At 39.4% G+C, this 21,091-nt stretch overlaps 2 protein-coding genes across 2 annotated transcripts; one reads left to right on the forward strand and one right to left on the reverse strand.

Moving 5' to 3' along the window:
* Nucleotides 1-368: 368 nt before the first annotated feature.
* Nucleotides 369-12,127, reverse strand: tap1 (transporter 1, ATP-binding cassette, sub-family B (MDR/TAP)). The gene is made up of 13 exons (XM_006801788.2): nucleotides 12,024-12,127; nucleotides 10,926-11,258; nucleotides 9,863-10,091; nucleotides 8,494-8,608; nucleotides 8,023-8,153; nucleotides 7,635-7,840; nucleotides 7,318-7,515; nucleotides 6,521-6,649; nucleotides 6,252-6,446; nucleotides 5,090-5,263; nucleotides 2,499-2,658; nucleotides 2,261-2,397; nucleotides 369-2,177 (listed from the first exon to the last, which is right to left on the reverse strand). The coding sequence occupies exons 2-13, from the start codon at nucleotides 11,244-11,246 to the stop codon at nucleotides 1,956-1,958; spliced, it is 2,217 nt and encodes a 738-aa protein (XP_006801851.2). The 5' UTR covers nucleotides 11,247-11,258; nucleotides 12,024-12,127; the 3' UTR covers nucleotides 369-1,955.
* A 1,774-nt stretch (nucleotides 12,128-13,901) lies between these two features.
* Nucleotides 13,902-19,742, forward strand: LOC102784847 (uncharacterized). The gene is made up of 5 exons (XM_006801791.3): nucleotides 13,902-14,095; nucleotides 14,410-14,517; nucleotides 15,998-16,147; nucleotides 18,080-18,682; nucleotides 18,820-19,742. Exons 1-5 carry the CDS (start codon nucleotides 14,050-14,052, stop codon nucleotides 19,737-19,739), a joined length of 1,827 nt encoding a protein of 608 aa, XP_006801854.2. The 5' UTR covers nucleotides 13,902-14,049; the 3' UTR covers nucleotides 19,740-19,742.
* Nucleotides 19,743-21,091: the final 1,349 nt, after the last annotated feature.

The raw sequence follows: 21,091 nt of genomic DNA on the forward strand, positions 1-21,091 counted from the left end.
GTACCAGGCACATTATCTTTGTAAAATAAAGGAAAAGAGATTGGATTTTCATGTGTGGCCCTCACTGTGAGGCACAGGGGACATTAAGACCACAGTCACGACTTAAATCCAGTTGAGTTAATTTGGGAATAGTTGAAAAGCAGCCAACAAGTTGTGCTCGGCTTATGAGGGAACTTCTACAAGAGTGTTAAGAATGCTGTATACAGAAAGAGTATGTAAAGCTGTTAACAAAGCAAGAGGTGGCAACTTTGAGGAATTTAAAATGCAAAACCTACTTTTGCTTTATTAACACTTACAACTGATTATTTAACAGTAATACTTTATTGTGATGTATTACCATACAACAAAAGCGGAAAGCATAAGCACTCAGAACCTTCTGCAACAACTTAACGCTATTACAAAGAAAACACCTTTATGAGAAAATGTTTGTTTTTTTTACATTAATAAATCACACGCACCACAGAACAGCTCTGTTTAAAAGATTTACTAATGAAAAGTTGAATATTAAAAACAATGGCGCAAGTCATGATTTGTGTAAATATTTTTCTGCGGAAGCAAACAAGTTTGAACATTGAGTCGTAAAGAATCATCCATAAAGGGAAAAGTACAGAAAAATAAAACAAACATACATAAACCCATCCAGAACATTTAGAAATACAGTTTTAAATAGTGCAATATAAAGTAAAGTGAATCTAGCTGCTTGATCTCTACATCTACAGTGTATGAAGCAAAGTGTATGAAGCAAAAGAGTGGGTGACCATGAGCTCTCTCAATCACACCCAAAGGCATATAAAAGCTCACCAGAGGGATGTGGGTTTGGGTGATGTGACAATAATAAAGAAACATTCATCTACCCACTACCACTGATTTTGCTAAACTGCTTATGGTACTGTGCCTTTTCTTTTAAAACTGTATGTCTGGATGTATCACAGCATTGGAGGGAAAGCTGCAAATCAATCATGGCTTGAAGGTTTATAATACAGATTTTCTTTTTTGGGAAAATTTGATGTTTTTTTTTTAACCAAAACTAGACATTATTGTTTATAGTTGCTTTACTCATTTATATTTCCTAATTGAAAATGCATTATTTTATTATGACGGAGGATTTTTATCTGGACCGGTCTGCTGGTTGCATCTTTGGGACAGGATGCAACTCTCAGGGACTGCTGGGTAGGTAGATAACAGCTTCAATGACTTTAAGGTGCAACAGTCTTACTGGGTAAACTCCAGCAAACCTTTGTAATATGAGGGGTGGTCTCACAGCAAAAAAAATATTTACAATATAAATGTAGCCTGAGTTTTGCCTCTTTTAGGCCTGGTTTAGGCTTCTGCGGGGAATCTTTGTAGAGCCCACACGTAACCTGCGTAAGTGGCCGACGTCATTGCCGGCATTTATGCCTTTGCTGGTGCATTATGTGTTAATTACTGTGTGGTCAAGTCCTGATGTTTCATATGGTGCCAGCTGATAGAAAAAAATGTAATTTGGGGACTTTTTCGGTCAGTTTTTTTTTCGCAGGCAGACATATTTGTCCTTCTAGTTTTTCACTTCTTTGGACTCATTCTCTCATGTCCATTCTGACAGTTTCAGCACTCCAGGAGTTTGCTGACATTTGTGAATCCTTACATTGATGCTATGATTATTATTCCTTATACTGAACTGACCACTGTTATTCTTTCACTCGTAACTTTAAAAACTGCTGCGAAAAACTAGCACTCAAAATATACAGGAGGAATCGATGATGCTGAACAAGCCGATCACATTAACTTCGGGTTGCATCCACCCAATGTGTAGTTACATTTGGGAGGTGCATGTCGGGTTAGGTTGCAGGGTTAGCAGGGGTTTGTGGCTACATCGCAGGTTAAGGTGTAGATTTCCCGCTGAAGCATAAATCAGATCTTAGTCTTAAAACCAGCAAGTCTGTTCCCGGAGTGCTGCTCACACTTCTCGCTGCATCTCAATTCAATTCTTCCTCATTTCGGAAACGGCTATTATTTTGCTTTTCCACCAGGCTAGCATAAAGGCCTTTGTTATTCATCAGCTCCTCGTGGTTGCCCTCTTCCTTCACCACCCCTCTATCGATGACAATTATGTGACTGGCCTTCTTAACAACACTCATCTTGTTGGATATCAACAGCACGGAGCAGTCTTTTTCTTGATCCATCAACGCCTGGTGGACCTGTAGAGCACAATCATTATGGTTTTAAGGGAAAAACAGCTTTAAGAAATATGCAAAATCACTAAAGATGAAGAATTTCCTACTTGATATTCGTTCTCTGTGTCCAAATCACTTGTGGCATTGTCCAGAATCAGGACTTTAGGACGTCTGATTAAAGCTCGAGCAATAGCAATACGCTGCTTTTGGCCTCCAGACACCTGGCCACCCTTCTCCCCGGCATCTATGAAACAGAGGGACGTACCAACAAAATTTTGCTTAGGTAGAGCCTTAGAAAATATGAAATGTTGAGGTGCCGTTAAACGCTGAGATTCTGGGTCGAACCTGTGTCATATTTATTCGGCAGTTCCATGATGAATTTGTGGGCGCTGGCCAGATTTGCAGCCGTATACATTTCGTCATCAGAGGCATGCTCGTAGCCATATTTGATGTTCTCTCGAACAGAGCGAGCAAACAGCACACATTCCTGGCTCACCACAGCAATCTATGAGCAAACAGAACGAAGACAGGATATTAGTGACTGTGTAATATTCACAGCAGACTCTAAGCAGGGCCTTCAAAGAAATCAGCTGCAGATTAAAGCTAAGAAAAAGCACAAATAAGTATCCTTATGACAAGATAAGACAGATGACAAAGGAGTGAATTTAAACAGGAATTTGGAGGAAAAACGTTTAGTAAACTGTGAAAATGCTTCCCTGTCATCATTAGCTGAAGCTCAGAGGCTAATTTCATTCCATTTCCATGTTATACAGAATTCACAGGATTTATTTAGCATCTTTAACTTCAGTTTAGCAGTTAAATTTGTGGCATGAAGACTTGATAAACCCCGAGGCGTGAATAGCCACAGAGGTTGATGTTGATGATGTCTTTGTTCCCAGCTGAAGTTTACTGTTAGCTAAAACTAAACTAAAACTAGGTGTAGAAAATACTTAGCTGAAATTAAAAAAATAAATAAAATACACTTATGTAAAGATGAAAGAACTGAAATAAAACAAAAGAACACACTTATGAAAAAAGTAAATAACTGAAATAACATTAGACACTTGAAAAAAAAGGAAAATATACAGGAAATGTATTTTTTTTTAGCCTTTGGTCAAACTTGTCCTAACAGTGAGTCTGATGAGGGTTTGATGCATACAGTTACTGGGACGGTTGGTGTCCCTGTGACTGCGAGTCACTTTCAAAATAACAAAAACCTAAACCTAGCAATGAAACTGGTCAACTTTAATTGTAATTATATTTATATTGTCTGTGAAGGTTCTCAGTCATCCAGGTCATTGTAGTCAAAGGAGCTTGCAAAGAAAAGCATCTGGACTTCTTTCAGACCCAGCAACACGCTCAGACAGAAACGGGTTCACCCGAAAGACAAAACTCCAAAACACAAACTTAACAACGTGGTGTTTGCTGTACAGTGCAGCGAGGAATGCCCAGACCTCTACATTGGAGAGACCAAACAGCCACTTCACAAGCGCATGGCACAACATAGAAGAGCCACCTCCACGGGACAAGACTCAGCAGTTCATCTGCATCTAAAGGTCAAAGGTCACTCTTTTGAGGATGCCAATGTTCACATTTTGGACAGAGAGGACAGATGGTTTGAAAGAAGAAGCCATTTACGTCCACTGTGAGCGACCATCTTTGAACAGAAGCGGTGGTTTACGACACCAACTCTCTGCCATCTATAATCCAGTTTTGAGATCCCTTCCCAGACACCTTAACGCCCACTCACATCCTGGGCCATCTGACCTCAGGAAATCACATGATAAGGTGGGGCCAGGTTTCACAATGAGCTCACCCGAAACTCTGGCTGATTGGGACCCACACCCAGTTTCACACTTTGGGTCAGGCGATTAGAGGATCATCACTCTCCACCATTTGACCTTAGAACTGAAGAAGCTTCTCGGATGAGAGGTGAAACGTCTTCAAGCAACTTAAAGAAGTCCAGACGCTTTTCTTTGCAAGCTCCTTTGACTTATATTTATATTAAAAATCCACTCTGGAAACTAAGGGCCAGATTTACTAAACTGGGCAAAATAGCGTGTGAACGCGGTCCCCAAATAGTAAAACAGTATTTGTAGGAGTAGTTACTTTTTCTGAGCGATGTACAAAAGTTGCGTTGTTTTCTAAATTTGGATGCAGTCAGTTCATTTAAATATCAAGCACAAAAAAAAGATTTTACGTGCTTGATTAAAAATTTCTTCTCCCTATGTTTTGCACCTTCAGTAGGGGACTCCCAGAAAGACGTACAGAACAGCGTCAGTCACAAACATCTCTCAGTTCTTACCTCTTACTTGCAATCGCTTTGTAAATACCAACAGCACTTTATTTTAAACCAATTGGCACAACGTATGAGTAAATCTGTCTTTAAATGAGATTAAACTAAATTGAAAAAATAACATGAAGAAAAATACTAGTTAGAAAATGCAAAACAATAACACCTCTGCATTTATTTCTTCTAAAAAAGATATAGTAAAATTTGATCCCAGTAAAAAACATAAAAAATAATAATATACAGAAAAATATGGCCCTGAAAACTATCCTCAGTGGGTCCCGACAGGCTAAAAGTGTTTACTGTTGTTTTTCCACTGTGATCAGGTCCTTTAAAGCTAAAATACGATGTTATTGACCTTTCATCTTTTTAAAGAAGAAATGTTTAGGCATTCAATCGATCTTCTGAAAATACTGCATGCAGAACTTGCATCACAGCTTAACAGCTTATAATTTAGCTTTATAAGCTGTTTTCCCCCCAGTGGCCAAAAAAAGACCCCACTTAATGCAGCTTTAAAGGTGCACTCTGGAATTTTCTTGTAAACAAACCAAAGAAATGTTTGCGTTGAGTGTTTCCCATGGCACAGTTAAGCACAAAGATTATAAATAAAAACACAAATGGAATTAAATATCTGATATTCACAAACCTTGTCATGTAGGTACTGGTCTTTGTAGCTTTTCAGTGGTTTGCCATCCAGGAGAATCTCCCCTTCTATAGGCTGGTAAAACCTCTCCAGCAGCTTCACGCAGGTGGACTTCCCTGATCTATTAAGACCCACGAGGGCAGTGATTCGGCCTGGCTTTACCTCCAGAGATATATTCTGGTGAAAGAGGTATATTTTAAGAAATGCTTTAACTTGAAGTAAAACATGCACAGGACTAGGGCTGGGCTATATCATATCGTTCACAGTAATACCGGTGTAATTTTGGGCAACGATAGGAAAATGAAATATCGCGATAGAATATGGGTAAAACGCGCATGCGCAGTGCCTATGTTTACATACGCACATGGCGGCGACGCAGAATGAGAAGCGCGAAAGCGGATCGTTAAATGAAACGGATGAACCAGAACTGGTTTGTAAAAATGCTGCAACTTCAGTGGTGGAACTGGTTTAGCTTTCGTCCGTCAGATACACAACAAAGCACTATTTTTGGTAGCGCATGCTAGCGGGCCGTCGTTATTACCGTGTTGTTTGGAAAATACGGCACACTTAAAATCAATCCTTTGATTTTACTGAAAATCGACAGAGCCCCTTATAATCCCGTGTGCCTTATATATGAATTCTGGTTGTGTTTACTGACCTCGAAACGATTTTATGTCATACACGGCGCTCGAAAATCTGTCAAATGTTTTAGTGCGACTTTGCTAAGCTACGAAGCCGCACCGCTTGATGGATTGTCGGAGCATTACGGCTGTCGTAGTTAGGCGCCCCGCGGAGGGATACGTACTGTGCTTCAACATAATATTACCGTTTTTTGTGTGTATAACCTCTTTTTAAGTTTTGTGGATATTATACATGGTTATGCTGAGGATATGTCGGCCAATTTCCACTGGAAATACCTTTTGGTTAAACTGTCAGCAAAGAATTTGCACTGTTACGTTTTTATATAACTTTAATGCACATAAAAAACAGCTGCTTGTTTAAGTGAAAATACATTGATGGGGTTTTTTGCACTAATAAAGTTGTGGAGTTGTAAAGTATTTTGTCTAGTGTCAATTATATCGTTATCGCAAAATTTCAAATGTATATCGTGATAAATATTTTTGGTCATATCGCCCTGCTCTACACAGGACAAATTAGTACATACCTTAAGGACGAGAGTTTCTTCATTTAATTTTCCATTATATGAAAATGTAACGTTTTTGAATTGAATGTGTCCCTGAAGATTTTCAGGGGCCAAAGTACCATCTGGGGGTACTTGAGGTTTTCTATCCAAATATTCAAAGATCTTCTCAGAGGCTCCAATTGCTTTCTTCACTTGTGGGTAATATCGCATGACAGCCTGAAAGAGAAGTAGTCACGAATAAGAGGAAAAAGTGAGCATCCATTTATGCTTCTTCTTGGCCGATGGCTCACCTCAACAGCAGAGGCAAACTGCAGCTCATAAAGGACAAACGACACAAGATCTCCACTGCTGACGGCCCCCCTGGTCACAAGTGTGCCCCCGTAGTACAGAATGCATACCTTCAAAGCTAGAGTAGTCATCTGGAGAAACAAGAACAACAGCTTACAGAGTGATCAACTGTAAAATGAGTTACATTAAGTATTAATGAGTAATTGACCGTGATGAAGTCTACATTTACAGTGTACCACCTCGGTGTAGCCTCTTTTAGATTTATTGAAAATTGCTTTGTGTGACTCAAAGTTAAAACGAGCCCTTTATGCACTTCACTTTGAAACAAGAGAATATAATAAGCACCAAAGATTGCAGCTGGACAAATGTTTGGTATCTGCTACACTCCTTAACTGCTTATTGTGTGATATAATGATGGGTTTGGCCTCTTAATAACAAGGCCTATATATATTCATAGGTGCGAGAAATGCACTGCTTAACATCCTCTGTCAACAAAGACACCACCAGAGGTCTGACCTTAAAGCACAGGAGCAGGAGTAGGCAGGTTAAAGGTCAGATCTGATTGCATTTATGTTTTCGCATGCACCGAAAAGCACAACAGATCCTCTTTGAAATTTATAATCAGATTTCACCTTGTGTATTTATCTCAGTTACAATTTCTAGCTATAAAAACAACAAATAAAAGGTGTTTAAATGTCTCGTTAGCTGCCTTTAGACACTCCCACTGCCACATATTCACACAAGTCAGGCTAAACAAAAACTGCAAATACTCTGTAGCAGAGATCAGTGTTCAACTCACACTGTTAGCCCAGGTAGAAGCCGCATAGGCAGCCGCCTCCTTTTTATTAAGGGCGTAAGTGTCCTCCAGGCGCAGTCTGTACTTCTCTGTCTCACCGTCCTCATTGGCAAAACTCCTCACTGTCTTCATGTTTGAGAAGGTCTCTGTGGCCACCTGGTTCGCCTTTGCCAGTGACTCTTGAACTTGCACAGCAATAGTCTGAAATATAATGAAAAATTAAACTACACAGTTTGATTCAGTAAAACAAGACATATTTGATTGATTCGTCACTAATGTAACTGATCAACAAGTAATTAAAGCTAAATGTTTCACATCACCTGGTGGAAGCGTCCGGTGAGCTTGGGTATGACCCAGATGATGGGCAGCCCCATGCATGTGAGCAGCGTCATTTTCCATGACTGGCTCACCATGTAGAACAAGAGGAAGCCGAAACGAGCCGTGTACCACATCAGAAGACTGAGCTCCTCGCTCAGAGCTTCACTCACGCTGTTGGTATCAGTGGTAATCCGTGACACCAGTTCACCTAACAGTACAGCAGGAGTCTTCTTAAAGGGATCGCATTTTAAGTGTATATATACTTCTTTTTTCTGGATTATTTGTAACAAGTTCACAAAACTTTTTAAGAGGAAACTGAGATTGGCCTTTAGGGTTTTAGTTATTAATTAACGAAACATTAATCTTGTATACGGTTTGTACATAATTTACCTGTTGAAGTGGCATCAAAGAAAGCGATCTCCTGTTTCAGCACGGCCTGGAAGACGACTCCCTGCACCGAGGTGTGTATGCGGCTCATGGTGATATTGTACGTGAGGTCACATATAAACTCGAGCACAGCACTGAGACATAAAGCAGAGGAAGAGTTACACTAAAAGTACATAAAATATTATTACAGCAATATCTTTAAGCTTTTGTTAAGCTTCTGTTGTACACATATCCTCAGAAGTGACTGAAACAACACTGGAGCAGGAGCTCGGGTGTAAAAAGCATCCTAGGTTAACGCTGACCATCCTCACAACACTCTTTCAGTTCATTTCTGAGTATTAAAAAAAATCCCTGAAATTTTTAGCAAACAGATCACGTTTTTTATTTATTCTAATTAAATCATTCTGCGTTAGTAAACGGAGAGAACCTTTAAAAACCAACTTTAATAAGCAAAGAAGACAAAGGTTGTATTACCTGGCAATGGTCATTAGTGTCATGATTGTAATGGCCTCTGTGAAGGCGTCAGGTGCTTCTTCATTCATGATCCAGTCAGCCATGCGTCCAGTGTACTGAGGAATAGCCATCTCACCTGAAAGCAGGTGTTAAAATTATCACCATACTGATCTTTGGCAAAGCCCATCTGCCAGGTTAACTTTTACATTCAGCAGCGTCCGTGGACTGTGATTACATTTCCTTATTTGCCTACAATTACAGTTTACAGATATGCAGCTAGTGCTGCAGAAAACAAGATCTTTCTTCCTATACTTAAATTAACAGCATGAGGACAATGACACGAACACAATGATAACTACAGGATATAATTTCAAAACACTGTAGTGGCAAGAAGGACATGCACGCTTTAATTTAAACGAAAAGGAGCTTAAACTAAAGGAGCTCCACACATGATTCAAAGTTCAAAATAATCCTTATTTATCTTATACTGGGCCTTAATGCAACCCTCTCGGTAATTCACCCCAAAAGGGGTGGGGGAAAAAGTCGATACTGTGTAGTATCGTGATATTTTGTTTGCTAATAATGTATCAATACAGGGACAGCAGAAATCGATATTTTGTTACAAAAAAGGTTTTTGTGCTCTGACTTCAGAGCATGTTGATCCTTTTTCTGAGCAAGAATCCTGACATTCCTTCACTGTCCAAATGTGTTTAACTTTTTTTTATGGCAGCAATAAACATGACAGTTTACTTATTTTAATTTAAGACATGTTTTATTTTAATTAAGTTTAAAACTTTTTTATTTAACGTAAAATTATATTTTGTTTTAATTTACTTTCAAATTCTTCAGTTGCTGAAGGGGCTGCAAAGTTTTCATAAACTGCATAGTTCAGAATAGCTATAATTGTACCAGATGGTTGATTCAGTTAAGTTGGACTAGACTGTAATACAAACCGTTCAGTTTGTCAACAATAAAACTGAAATGAGAGAAAGACTGAGTGTGAGACTTTGATATTAGATAAAATGAATATTGATAAAGTTTACCTTTATGTACAGAATCTGAATATCGCAAAATATTTTAAAAAATTGCAATAATATCGTATCGTGCGTTAAGTATTGTGATAATATCGTATCGTGGGATGTATGGTGATTCCCACCTCTAGTCTGGAACGGGCACATTTATCACCCTTCCCCCTCTCTTTAAAAAACTATCTGAAACCGAGTCTGAAGCATGCCATTCTGCACACAGGGTTTACTTTCAGTATGCTAACCTCATTATTTGCCACTCTGATGATGTTTAATATGAGAATACACAATTGTAATACTATAAATACAATGGAATGAAAGAAAAAGCGCAACAGACCCCACTTCAAAGGTGTTATTTCACATACCATAAGACGAGAGAAAGACAAGTATCAGCACAGCAACAAAGCGCCAGAAAAAGGGCTGCATGTATCCCATCAGTCTCTTCAGAGAGGCCCCGGTCTCCTCTTTTGGCTTCTGAGATGGTGTCCTCTTAATAAAAGATGAAATGTACTGGCCCCAGGAGATCAAAAGAGATGACACATACCGACTCCAGTAGAGCCAGGCCACTAGTGTCACGATATAACCCTGTAACACCTGCAGGACAAAGGATAGGTTTAATATAACCATTGCACGTGTGTTTAGTTAGCTTAGATGAAATAAATTGGTTTTGGTTTCAGATCTTGTTCCAGGCTGAGTATCTTTTATGCATTATTTTTATTTTCTGCTCAAAAAAAGTTCAATTACACTGGAAACTGTTCAATTATCTGAGAGATCTACTACTAGAAATCTAATAAACACATATAGAGCAAAAATTGATTCACTTTTTCATTATATTAATGTGTAAATGTGTGCTTTGTCTGCTGATCAGACTTAAGACATGAAAGCAACAATTTATGTATCCCATCCAGGCTGCCAGCAATCACAAAGTTGTTAAGTGGTTTCTGTCATGAAACAAAAGAAGAAGAACTGAAGACCTCCGGAGTGGCAGTAACACAATTTAAAAAGATTCCAAGTAAAAAAAGCATAAAAAATGTAGATTATAGATACATTAACAAATACTTGTATTCATACTTCTTATTTCAGCTAAATGCTCCGGATATTTTCATTATCTAATATATTTGATTGTTCTTACTGATACTGCAGTTTTAACTGGCACTTTTACAACTTTCTGCTGCAGGAGAAGTTACTGATATAGAACAATAAACTTCAACTCTTATCATAAGATTTGTGTGATGCATTTTACACTTCAAAGTAGCTGGTAAGAATCCTGCAGTTCACAGATAGCTATTGCACGTAAAGAAAAGCACATTTCTTATTGTGATATGTCCCCTCAAAGTGCATTAGGTAATGAATTCATATTTTCCTTCTTGCTGCTCACCAAGGTTGCACATATTGTAGCATGGTAGGCAACAAAACACATACACTCACCCTCTCCCAGGAGTGCCACCCCCACAGTTCCTCCATGGTGGACTGCCCCAGCGCCCAGAGAAGAGTAGCGTACACTGGGAAGTGGAAGCAAAGGACCCCTAAGCTCTGGATCCCCTCGAAGCTTTTAGTCCATGGTAGGCTTCCAGGGTAGGTGAAGGCCAGGAAGGCAAGGAGGGAGGCTCTGGTCAGGGCTCCTACCCACAGGGTGACGAACGGATGAGAGAGTAGGAGAGGCGAGAGTTGGGCCAGGCGGATGGTGTGCACCACACACACATCCAGGCACACGCAAAGCACCGGGAAAAAGTAGCTCATCTTCTGCATTACGCACACACTCTGCAAAAACAAATGACAGAGACAGCTGAGTATTAATATCAGCACAATATGCAAACATGCAAAAACATAAAATAAGGATGATCTATGTGTCACCAGTGGGCAAACTTTTTTAAAGCAACTTATACTCATATATTAACGTTATAACGCACCATGCACTAGTCTTTGTACACTAGAGTATTTCCTTTTCCCCCTGAAAGAGTGACATTACGTCTATAAGTGCTGACTGGATGTGACTGACGGATCAAACATGATCAAACACCAGGCCTACATTTTGAATGCACTTTAAGGACAATGGTCCCTATTTACTTTCACTTTGCTGCCGATTGCATTTACTTTCATTTTCTGCTGCCCTGATGATTTCTTTGAAATGGCTCCGTGAATAAACCAAACATCACACACAAACACAAACAATTATGGCAAATGTTGACACCTACTATCATTTACAGCATTGATAGCGTATACTACATGAGTTTACAGGGGATAGCAACTGTTATAATTACCCTTAAATCCAACCTACTTACTCGGTTTCCTTGACGCGACCTATTTGCTTCGACGAACGTCCCAAACCTTTGAAAAACTCGAATATAACCTCAGACCAAGTAAATAACGTTAATTTAATATCTACAAACCGGCAGCCTGTTCAGTCACGAACCGACAACCACTGACTGGCAAAACTGAAACCGAAACTAACTATTTATAGAGCTTTTGGAATGGAAAGTCCCACATACGTCCTTCTACCGAAGACCAGCGACAAACAAAACTTACCTTTATTTAAACCGTGACGTTTTTATTCCAACATTATTACTCAGAAAACTTGTTTTTGGAGAATAACTTCAGTGTGTGGAGTGCCTGCTGCCACCAACACTGCAAAGTTGATAGGATGTGCCTGATATGAAAACCAGTCCAACAGCGACCCCGTGTGGCGAGGAGGTACAATTGCATTTTTTTTTACTCTAGCGTTTTAAATGAACAACAGCTAGAATCACAGTAATTACATAAATCGCTTGGATATATATTTTTATACTTTCATATATTTCTTCATTCATTCATTCATTCATGCATTCTGGTCCCAGAAGCAACAGTAGACTAAATAGCTATGTATATTGTTTTGTGATGTAGTTTTGATATATATTGTTTAATTATCTTTATTGGTTTACATTGAGTATAAACCCATCCATTAATAGCCACATGAACCTCCTCTGAGGTATTCCTCTTTTCATCCTGCCTCGCGGCTCCATATTTGTTGCCTGATTTGCCTGGCTGACAGTCACATGTTGTCTCTTGCCTGGTCTTGGACACTGAAACCCCCAACAGAATCTTTGAACTCCCTGACAGTTTCCTTCCTTTCCCTTCTTTCCGGTTTGATAGCTGGAAAAAGCAAAGCTAAAAGTGTTCCTACTATTTTAGGAACCTTCTTTGTAAACCCCTGTAAATCACAAAACATGTGTTTGCTTTGCTGTTTATTTTGAAAAAAAAAAAAAAAAGCAATAAAATACATCTTTAGTCAATTTCTTACACTTCAGCACTTAAAAAACAACAGATTTATAGTCCTTTATTGCATTAAAAATGTTTAAAATGTAGAATTTTAAACTAATTCAAACTGGATTCAGCCAATACAATATCCCTTTTTGTGTTTTTACTGTATTCTAGTTTCTATGTTGGGAAATATTTTCGAAATTTCTACTGCAGCAGTACAAAACATACATTTGGGATAATGATTTCTTTAAAATGTATGCAGCATGTTTATACTGTAGTTCACTGAGGTTAACGTTGGAGAAAATTAAGCGTTTTTAGTACCTAGTAATCATAACTGTTAATTAAATCCACAGTAATCTGCTCAAAAGTAGAATGCTTTACTAAATGAAAAAAATCAGGCAAAGTCCATCCATTCATTTTCTTCTCTTTATCCAATTTAGGGTTGTGTACATGCAAAGTCCATGCAGGAAAGCTCCAGCCTTGTGATGGATTTGAACAAAGGGTTTTCTTGCTGTGAGGCAATAAAATAGGCTACTATTGTAAATATTGAACTGAGAGCAGCCATTGAATAATTCTAATTTGAACCCTTATGTTGACCCATTAGCCCTATTATTATGGAGAATGATGCTCTTACACTGTCTTTTTTCATAGCAGTTTTCAGTATATAAAAGCATATTTACATGTTGTTAGATTTCACTCATTTTAAATTCAGTGCACAAACAAATACATTGTGAGCACTGAAAACAGGAACGTTATACATATCTGACAGTGGGTTGATTAAAGAGTTTTAATTTAAAAATCAATACGGGACACCACATTTAAAAATTGAAAAAGTAATAATCATTTAAGTAGTAAGGCACATTGTTGTTATTGTTCTTCTAGTGCAAACTAAAGCAATTCTTCTCTTTGTAACCACAGAATTGAATGATATAAATAATTCTTGCAGTCAGACTTGCATAGATGGCCTGCATCAGAATACTGTCAGAAGACCTTATGGGATTTGCAACAATAATATTCATTTTTGTTTCCCTTTGGCTGAAATTAAGGCGTAACTTTACACATATGTGATTCATACATTTGTGAAACTGAGTTCCCATCTCTGTCACACCAAAGTCACTTGTATATGTACCCTGGAAAGCCTGGGTGCGCATGCTCAGACATGGCAGCTGCCTGTGAGAAGCCCCTCAGAGCATACAGTTATGAACATTTAGCCAAATAAAAGTCGAGTTAACTGATTTGACTGCTGCGGAGTTTCGCTGCCAGAGCCACGATGGAGTAAACAGTTGGCAGCGGGGACATTTGCGAGCTGGTCTGGATGGAAGCGACGGGTTTACGAGACGTTTTCAAATGTATAACGCTGTGTAAGCAAACACGAACGCCAGAAATGTGTCGTTTTAAAGGTTTCAGCCTGCATGAAGGGTTAAGAGCTTAGCCTTAGCCTTACGAACAGCTTCTCGATCTGCAGTTTTTCCGTGACTCTCAGGCCCAGCAACGCCTGCTTCTACGTAAGCTAAAACATCTGGATTTGGCCACATGGGTTTGTTGTGCACAGTAAACAGCTGCACTGACGGGGTTTCAGGCTGCTTTTAGTGATGACTTAAGAGGGGAAAGAAAGATGGCTGGAGAAAATGCGATTTAAAATACAATAATAATTCTTTTCTTTTTCATGTTTTAGCTATTGCAGCAATGGAGGATATTGGTCTTCTTCCCAAACCCACCCCCGAAACCCCAGTCCACAGACCCACAGTCCCTGAGACTTTTGGGCAGCATCACATCCCACCAGGTGGGTATATGAGCTCATGCAATGTTTAATCCCAGGCCACTCTGGTCACTGCTAAAGACTTTAATGATATTACTGGAACGTTTAAAGCAACTTCAAATAAGAAGTATAGTGTTAGTAGTATATTTTTGTTTAGCGAGGATGTTACATTTCAAATGTGAGTGCTGGGAAGTGAAAAGGGTTTGTATGCCAAGTATGCTAAAGCCATACAAAGAGAAGAATTATCTTTAGTACACAGTTTGTGTTACCAACATGATATCAATATTTCATATTCAAATATTCCTGTGGGGCACGAGTGACTATTTACCAGTCACAGTGCACACAAATATACAAGGTAAGGCACAAAAAAAATGTGTTTGCATGTTTTACACTTTTAAATGATTATTTTTATTCATTTAAGGGTCGATGTCAGTGTCTATTTGATTTTTTTTTTAGGGTTATTTCTGTATAGTCTTGTGTTTTTAACCTTTATTGATCCCTCCAGTTACCTGTTCCTTGTCTTTGTAGCCCTTGTATTGACTGTATAGATGTCCTATTTTCTGTAACTTGTCTTGTGGATTCTGGACTGTTTATCACCTGTGTTACGTCTCCTCGAGGGGATAACACAACAACTCCGGAAACTCGGTACAGGTGTTATTAAAAATGTTTAATGGCAGCGCTCTCACAAAATAAATAACCCAAATTCAAACAACAAATGTGGGGGAGAAAGGGACAGTTAGGTTGTGCCAAAAAAAACACCAAAAAGACAAATCCAAAACTTAGCTGAGCTATTATCCTAGAAAAGCAAAAACAAGAGGGAAAAACCCTAAACCTCAACTCAAAACAAGCTCAAAATTACATGGGTGGCACCAACCTACTTACCTAGTGTTTCTAACAAAAAGACTCTACGTGAGTAAGTGTATGGGGTCCCCAAACTTACCTAGTCCACTTTACTCCCACCAAAATTATCAAACAAAAGAAGGACAGCAGAGAAACTTCACACATGTGCCAAACAATTCAAAGGAGGGAAGAGAGCCACACCCAGCCACAGGTGAGTCTCCTTATCAAGGTGTGCACTCCTGGATTGTCCAATCAGGGTCTCCCTCCACTAATTAGTTGGATGGCCCCAGATTGACATCAGCCTGCAGTCTGCGACCTAAGGGAACGGCAAACAAAAGGAGGGGGAAAGAAAACAAGCCTGCAGACACGTAACAACCTGGGAAATCAACATTAAAGCTCATTTTGAGTTCAATTCCTGCCTCCTGAGTTTGAGTCTATAAATGACTTAATAATCCACAGAGCCATTGATACAAGCAAACAGAACAAAACAAAGCTTCATACAAACAGACATATTTACTGAACATGAATGTGGGCTACAACAATGTAAAACAGGCTGTTGATGTGTGCACAATTACATGTGGAGACTATGGGGAGAGTTACTGCTGACAGAATTCTGGACAGTCAACTCATTGCTGCTTGTTACAATGTATGCTTCCCTACACAGACCACCTGCATGTGGGTGATGCAAGCAGGAAATCTGACATGGACAAAGATGGAGTGGGTAAAAAACGGTCCCACTCAATGACAATATCTGAGCAGCAGATGATCTCCCAATTTCCTGTACATCACCAAGCACCTGTGGGTGCTGACACTAGTAAGTACAGATAAGAGCTAATGTACATTCACCTTTACTTGGATGTACAAGTGTGCATGCAAGTATTTGCCTGTGCTGCTGTTTGTGTGTCTACTGGTGCATCTCTAGTTTTAATGATTACCATCCATGTAAATGACATGGATGTTTAGGCTGGTAGTAATAAATAAAAATGTCCTTGTGTGATAGTGATACATGATGCCTGGTATTTGTGAATTGACCTGTAACAAAAAATAAACTAAAATCAAACTTGTGCATCCAGTTCTTGTTTTTTAAAGTCATAAAGATGTATTCAGTATCATCATCTGGAAAAACAACGGTTCAAAGAAATTATTAAACTTTATGGATTAAATAGAAGTATATTATGGATTGGTAATGTATGGTGTATATAAACGGACATAAAAAATAAAAAATAATTTTTGTTACAAATATTTCTGTCACACAAGGGCATCTTTATTTATTAATAAAGTTATTATTTATAAAAAGTTAATTTTGTGAACATTCAATGAATAATTTTATTATTTTTCTTAATTTTCAGTAACACCGGTGCAGCGTAAACAAACAAACAAACAAACAGACACACACAAGAGAAAAAAAAGGCCACATATATGGGAAGAGTTTTCCGGAAAGGAGGGGGGGGGGGGGAATAAAAGAATAGGGTAAATATGGCATATATGAGTATGTCATGGGTCCAAAAAAGACCCAGGTGTACCCCAGATTTAGACAGCTGCACTTGAGTACAGTTTTTCAGCAACGCTGAGCTGCCAGACTCTTCCGAGGATCCTTATTTGCCACTTTACAGGACTAATTATTTATTATAATAATATTTTTATAATTATTCATGTTATTATTATTATTATCCATTTATCAATTATTATTTAATATATATACTTTTACGTATATAGTTAAATTAATTTGGGTCAACAGAAAAGTCAGCTGCTTTTCGGTCCCCCTGAAATCCATGTATCACTCGTACTTCCAGAACCTTACAAAAAGTTGGATCTTATGGGTTTAACATATTCGGTCCATTTTGACCGTTGCTCATAGAACTTGTCACTGTGAATCCTCAAAGTGAATGATATTTTTTCCATAATGTAGATTTCGTTGACTATATTGATGCAGTCCTACTGTGACGGTAGTTCAACCTTTAACCATTTCCTTGTAATGGCTTTTTTGCTAGCAATCAATAGAATTGCCAACAGTCTCATATCAGACTTCTTCCAATTTTGCGTGTTTACATCTCCCAAATATATACACTGAAATAAACAGGGGATTTTAGATCCATAAACATAATTTATATGATTACACATACAAGACCAAAATTACATTACATCCCCAGAAGATATGATGAAGATATAATGATTAGCTCCAGAGGTCCCACAAAGCCTCCAACATGAGTCGCGACCTCCTCGGTGCCTTTTTTGAATTGGTGTAATAAAATATTTCACTAAGTTTCTGCATCCAAACTCTCGCCATGTATTGGAGACTGTTGTGGTCCGCTGCAGTTGACACATTTTTACCCAATTTTCACTAGGGATGAGTACATTGCCCTCCGTCTCCCTCTCTGAATGTATTCAGAATTGGTCTCTTTGCCGTGAACATTCAACTGAAATGCTTGAGTGCTTTCAGAACAATAACAAGACCAATAAATATCCCCAATATTTCTGAGAAAAGATTTTGAGGGTTTAAACTTGAATGATTGTAATTTGGAGATAAGATATTTTATAGATTTATACTGTTACTAAATGTCCTTAAATATGTTCAAGTGCATTTTTGTTATTTTTCTGTAGACATTTTTTAAAAAAGCTGTAAAATGCTGATATTTAAACACTGCTGAAATATTTTTTTTGAAGTCTGAAAAATCCCAGACCTCCAGTGCTAGCAATGAAAAATAACAACAAAAATGTTTTTCTGTTTTTTGATCTGTTTGTACAGCACATCTTAATACGGTTGCCCAAAATGGAAACACCAATTTGGATAAAGCAGGCGCTGTCAGAAAAATAACCAAAGCCAAAGTTGCAGATCCATTAAAGTGGAAGCAAAACAGGCAGAAACAGCTGAGGATGGAGGGAAAATCATATGTAAGCAAACGCAAGAAAGATGGTGAGATTGTAACCAAACACCCGAGAGCCATAGGACCAAGATGCACCTCGGATGCATGCAAAAAAGCGACAAATCGGCTATGTAGTGAAATTACTGAAGAAACAAGGAAGAAGGTGTTCAATGAATTTTGGCAGCACATGAACTGGGCTCAGAGAAAGCTCTATGTAGCAGGACAAGTCGACCGTGACCCTGTGGAAAGATCTCGGGCTGCGGGGTTGCCTTCAAGGAGATCAGTGTCACTTCGTTATCATTTGATGGTGGATGGCAAACGGACACAAGTATGTAAGAACATGTTCCTGTCCACGCTTGGGATTGGAGAGTGGTCTGTGCTCAACTGGGCAACAGAAAAGACTGAATCAAACAAGAGCAAGTCAGACAAAAAGCCAGTTGTGACTGCCCCTCCTGTAGACAGCAACACTGCAGTAGCTACTCAAGGTGAGTGTTTTTTCTTTGACTGTTTATCAGTTACTTTATAAACTCGTAGACCTGATTTACACAAGTTTTGGCAGAAGCAATGAGGTATATCTCAATAATGATACGTGCATGTTAATAAGGTTCCCGTGTTTTTACAGAACACATGAATGCAACTGACAAAGACAAAAACAGGCCACCAGAAAAAGAGGGGGCAATCCGAAAGAAATCCAGAGTTGCAAAACCACTAACATGGAAACAAAATCGTCAGAAGCAACTCAGGATGGAGGGAAAACCGTACACCAGCAAGAGAAAGAAAGATGGCGCCGCTATTACTAAAGCTCAAAGGTCAATGGGGCCAAGATGCACATCCGGTGCCTGCAAAAGGGCATCGAACCGCTTTTGTGCTGACTTTAGTGACGAAACGCGGAGTGGGCTGTTCACTGCTTTCTGGCAGTGTATGAACTGGACTCAGAGGAAGGTCTATGTGGCCGAGCTTGTGGACTGTGATCCGGTAGAAAGAACCCGTGCACCGTGGACTCAGTCTAGAAGATCAGTCTCAATGAGATATCATTTGATAGCAGACGGCGATAAAAAACAAGTTTGCAAAAAAATGTTCCTGTCCACTTTGGGGATTGGAGAGTGGTCAGTGCTTAACTGGGCCCAGAATGGCTCCCAGCTAGACGATTCGGAGGAGAACAGTAAGAAGCGAATGCAGAGGAAATCCCGTAAAGCTTCCGAGCATATAGTCCTGAAGGAGTTTCTAGAGCGTTTACCAAAAGTGTCATCTTCCTGTGGTGGAACGTCCATCTCTAAGCTCTGTCTGGAGCCAGTCTTCTCAAACATGTCCGAGGTCTACAGGTGCTACTACAGCCACTGCGTAGATCAGAAGACGGCGCCGCTTTCACGCCAGGTTTTCTGTGCTGTGTTTAAAAAAATGAATTTAAGATTGTGTGACTCCAAAAAGGACCAGTGTTGTTCTTTTGGTGGAACTGGAAACTTGTTTAATGAACTTTGGGAGGAATACTGCTTGGAAAGAGGAGCTCCAGGGCAACAACTTGAGAGAGTCGGTGACCCGTAGACCAGGGGTGTCCAAACTCCGGCCCGCGGGCCAACTGCGACCCGCGATCCATTTTTAATTGGCCCGCAAGTAATTTTACAAATAGAATCGAATATGGCCCGCACTTCAACTTTTGCTTGAGTGTATTGCACTTCTTAGTTTTAACACCAGGGGGAGCTACTGTCGATCAAGGCAGTTGCTCCACCACAAAGGACAATCACAGAAGAAATTTAGCCCAAGTTACTAAACATGGCAGAACCAAAGAAGCGAAAGGTAGAAAGTGAATGCAGAAAATTTCAGACATGGTGGGAGAGTGAATATTTCTTCAAAGAATTCAAGGGGAAGTGTGTCTGTTTGATCTGCACTGAAATTATGGCAGTTATGAAAGAGTATAATGACCAACGTCATTATGAAACCAAACATCAGGCCTATGCATCCTACACTGGTGCTGAGCGAGAGCAGAAATTAAAGCAAAGGGTAGCTCTCCTGTGGGGTCAGCAACAGTAATTTTTTCGTGCTCAAAAGGTCCAGGAAAAGGCTACAATAGCCAGCTATGAGGTCGCCCAACTCATCGCAAGACATGGCAAGCCTTTTTCAGATGGAGACCTCATAAAACACGGCCTCGTTAAAGTCACCGAAATAATGCGCCCGTCAACAACGTCAGCATGTCCAGAACCCCAACATTGGTCTACGGCGTAGACCAATGTTGGTGTTTGTTGCCATGTTAATACCAACTTTGTATTACACACCGTTTGTTTGAGACTTGATGGTGGATCCTTCTTTTATATTTGCACTTCTTGAAGCAGTGTAGTTGTCTCGATGTAGCTGAAACACTTTAAGCACTACGTTCATTTTGAGGCCACCGAGTGGTTCGTGTTATTTGGAGCATCATTTTGTTAGAGCACAACAAAACTGCTATTCTATCGTTTCGATATGTGTGATGTAAAAGGTCAAAGTCAACTCAAGTGTCAAAGTTGATATTTTCCCTTGTGAATTAAATATTAACAGCTACCAGAAGTATTTACAGAATTCTTTCAAAGGCAGAGCAGTCACAGTCAAGCTGTCAGGACTCCGCAGATGTGTGTATGTGTGAAATCATCAAATTCAAACCAATCCGTCTCGTCACGCCCTGCTGCTTTTTACACAATATGAAGTAACGGCTCTCCCAGCAGCTCCCTGAGTCACAGTAAGAATTACAAACACACGCATACACACAAATACATGCACACATGGTTATCGCCCTTCCTTTTCTTCTCCACACAGTGGCAGGAAGTTGTCCAGATATCCGCAGGGCCCTCTGAAAAAAAGAGCGAGTGAACAAAGTGGGCTGGGTGGTGGAGTTGGAAGGTGTCGGTGGCAGCGGTGATGGGGAT

This window comes from Neolamprologus brichardi, chromosome 11, assembly GCF_056152115.1.
Source record: "Neolamprologus brichardi isolate AB-2024 chromosome 11, ASM5615211v1, whole genome shotgun sequence".
Taxonomy (NCBI): domain Eukaryota; kingdom Metazoa; phylum Chordata; class Actinopteri; order Cichliformes; family Cichlidae; genus Neolamprologus; species Neolamprologus brichardi.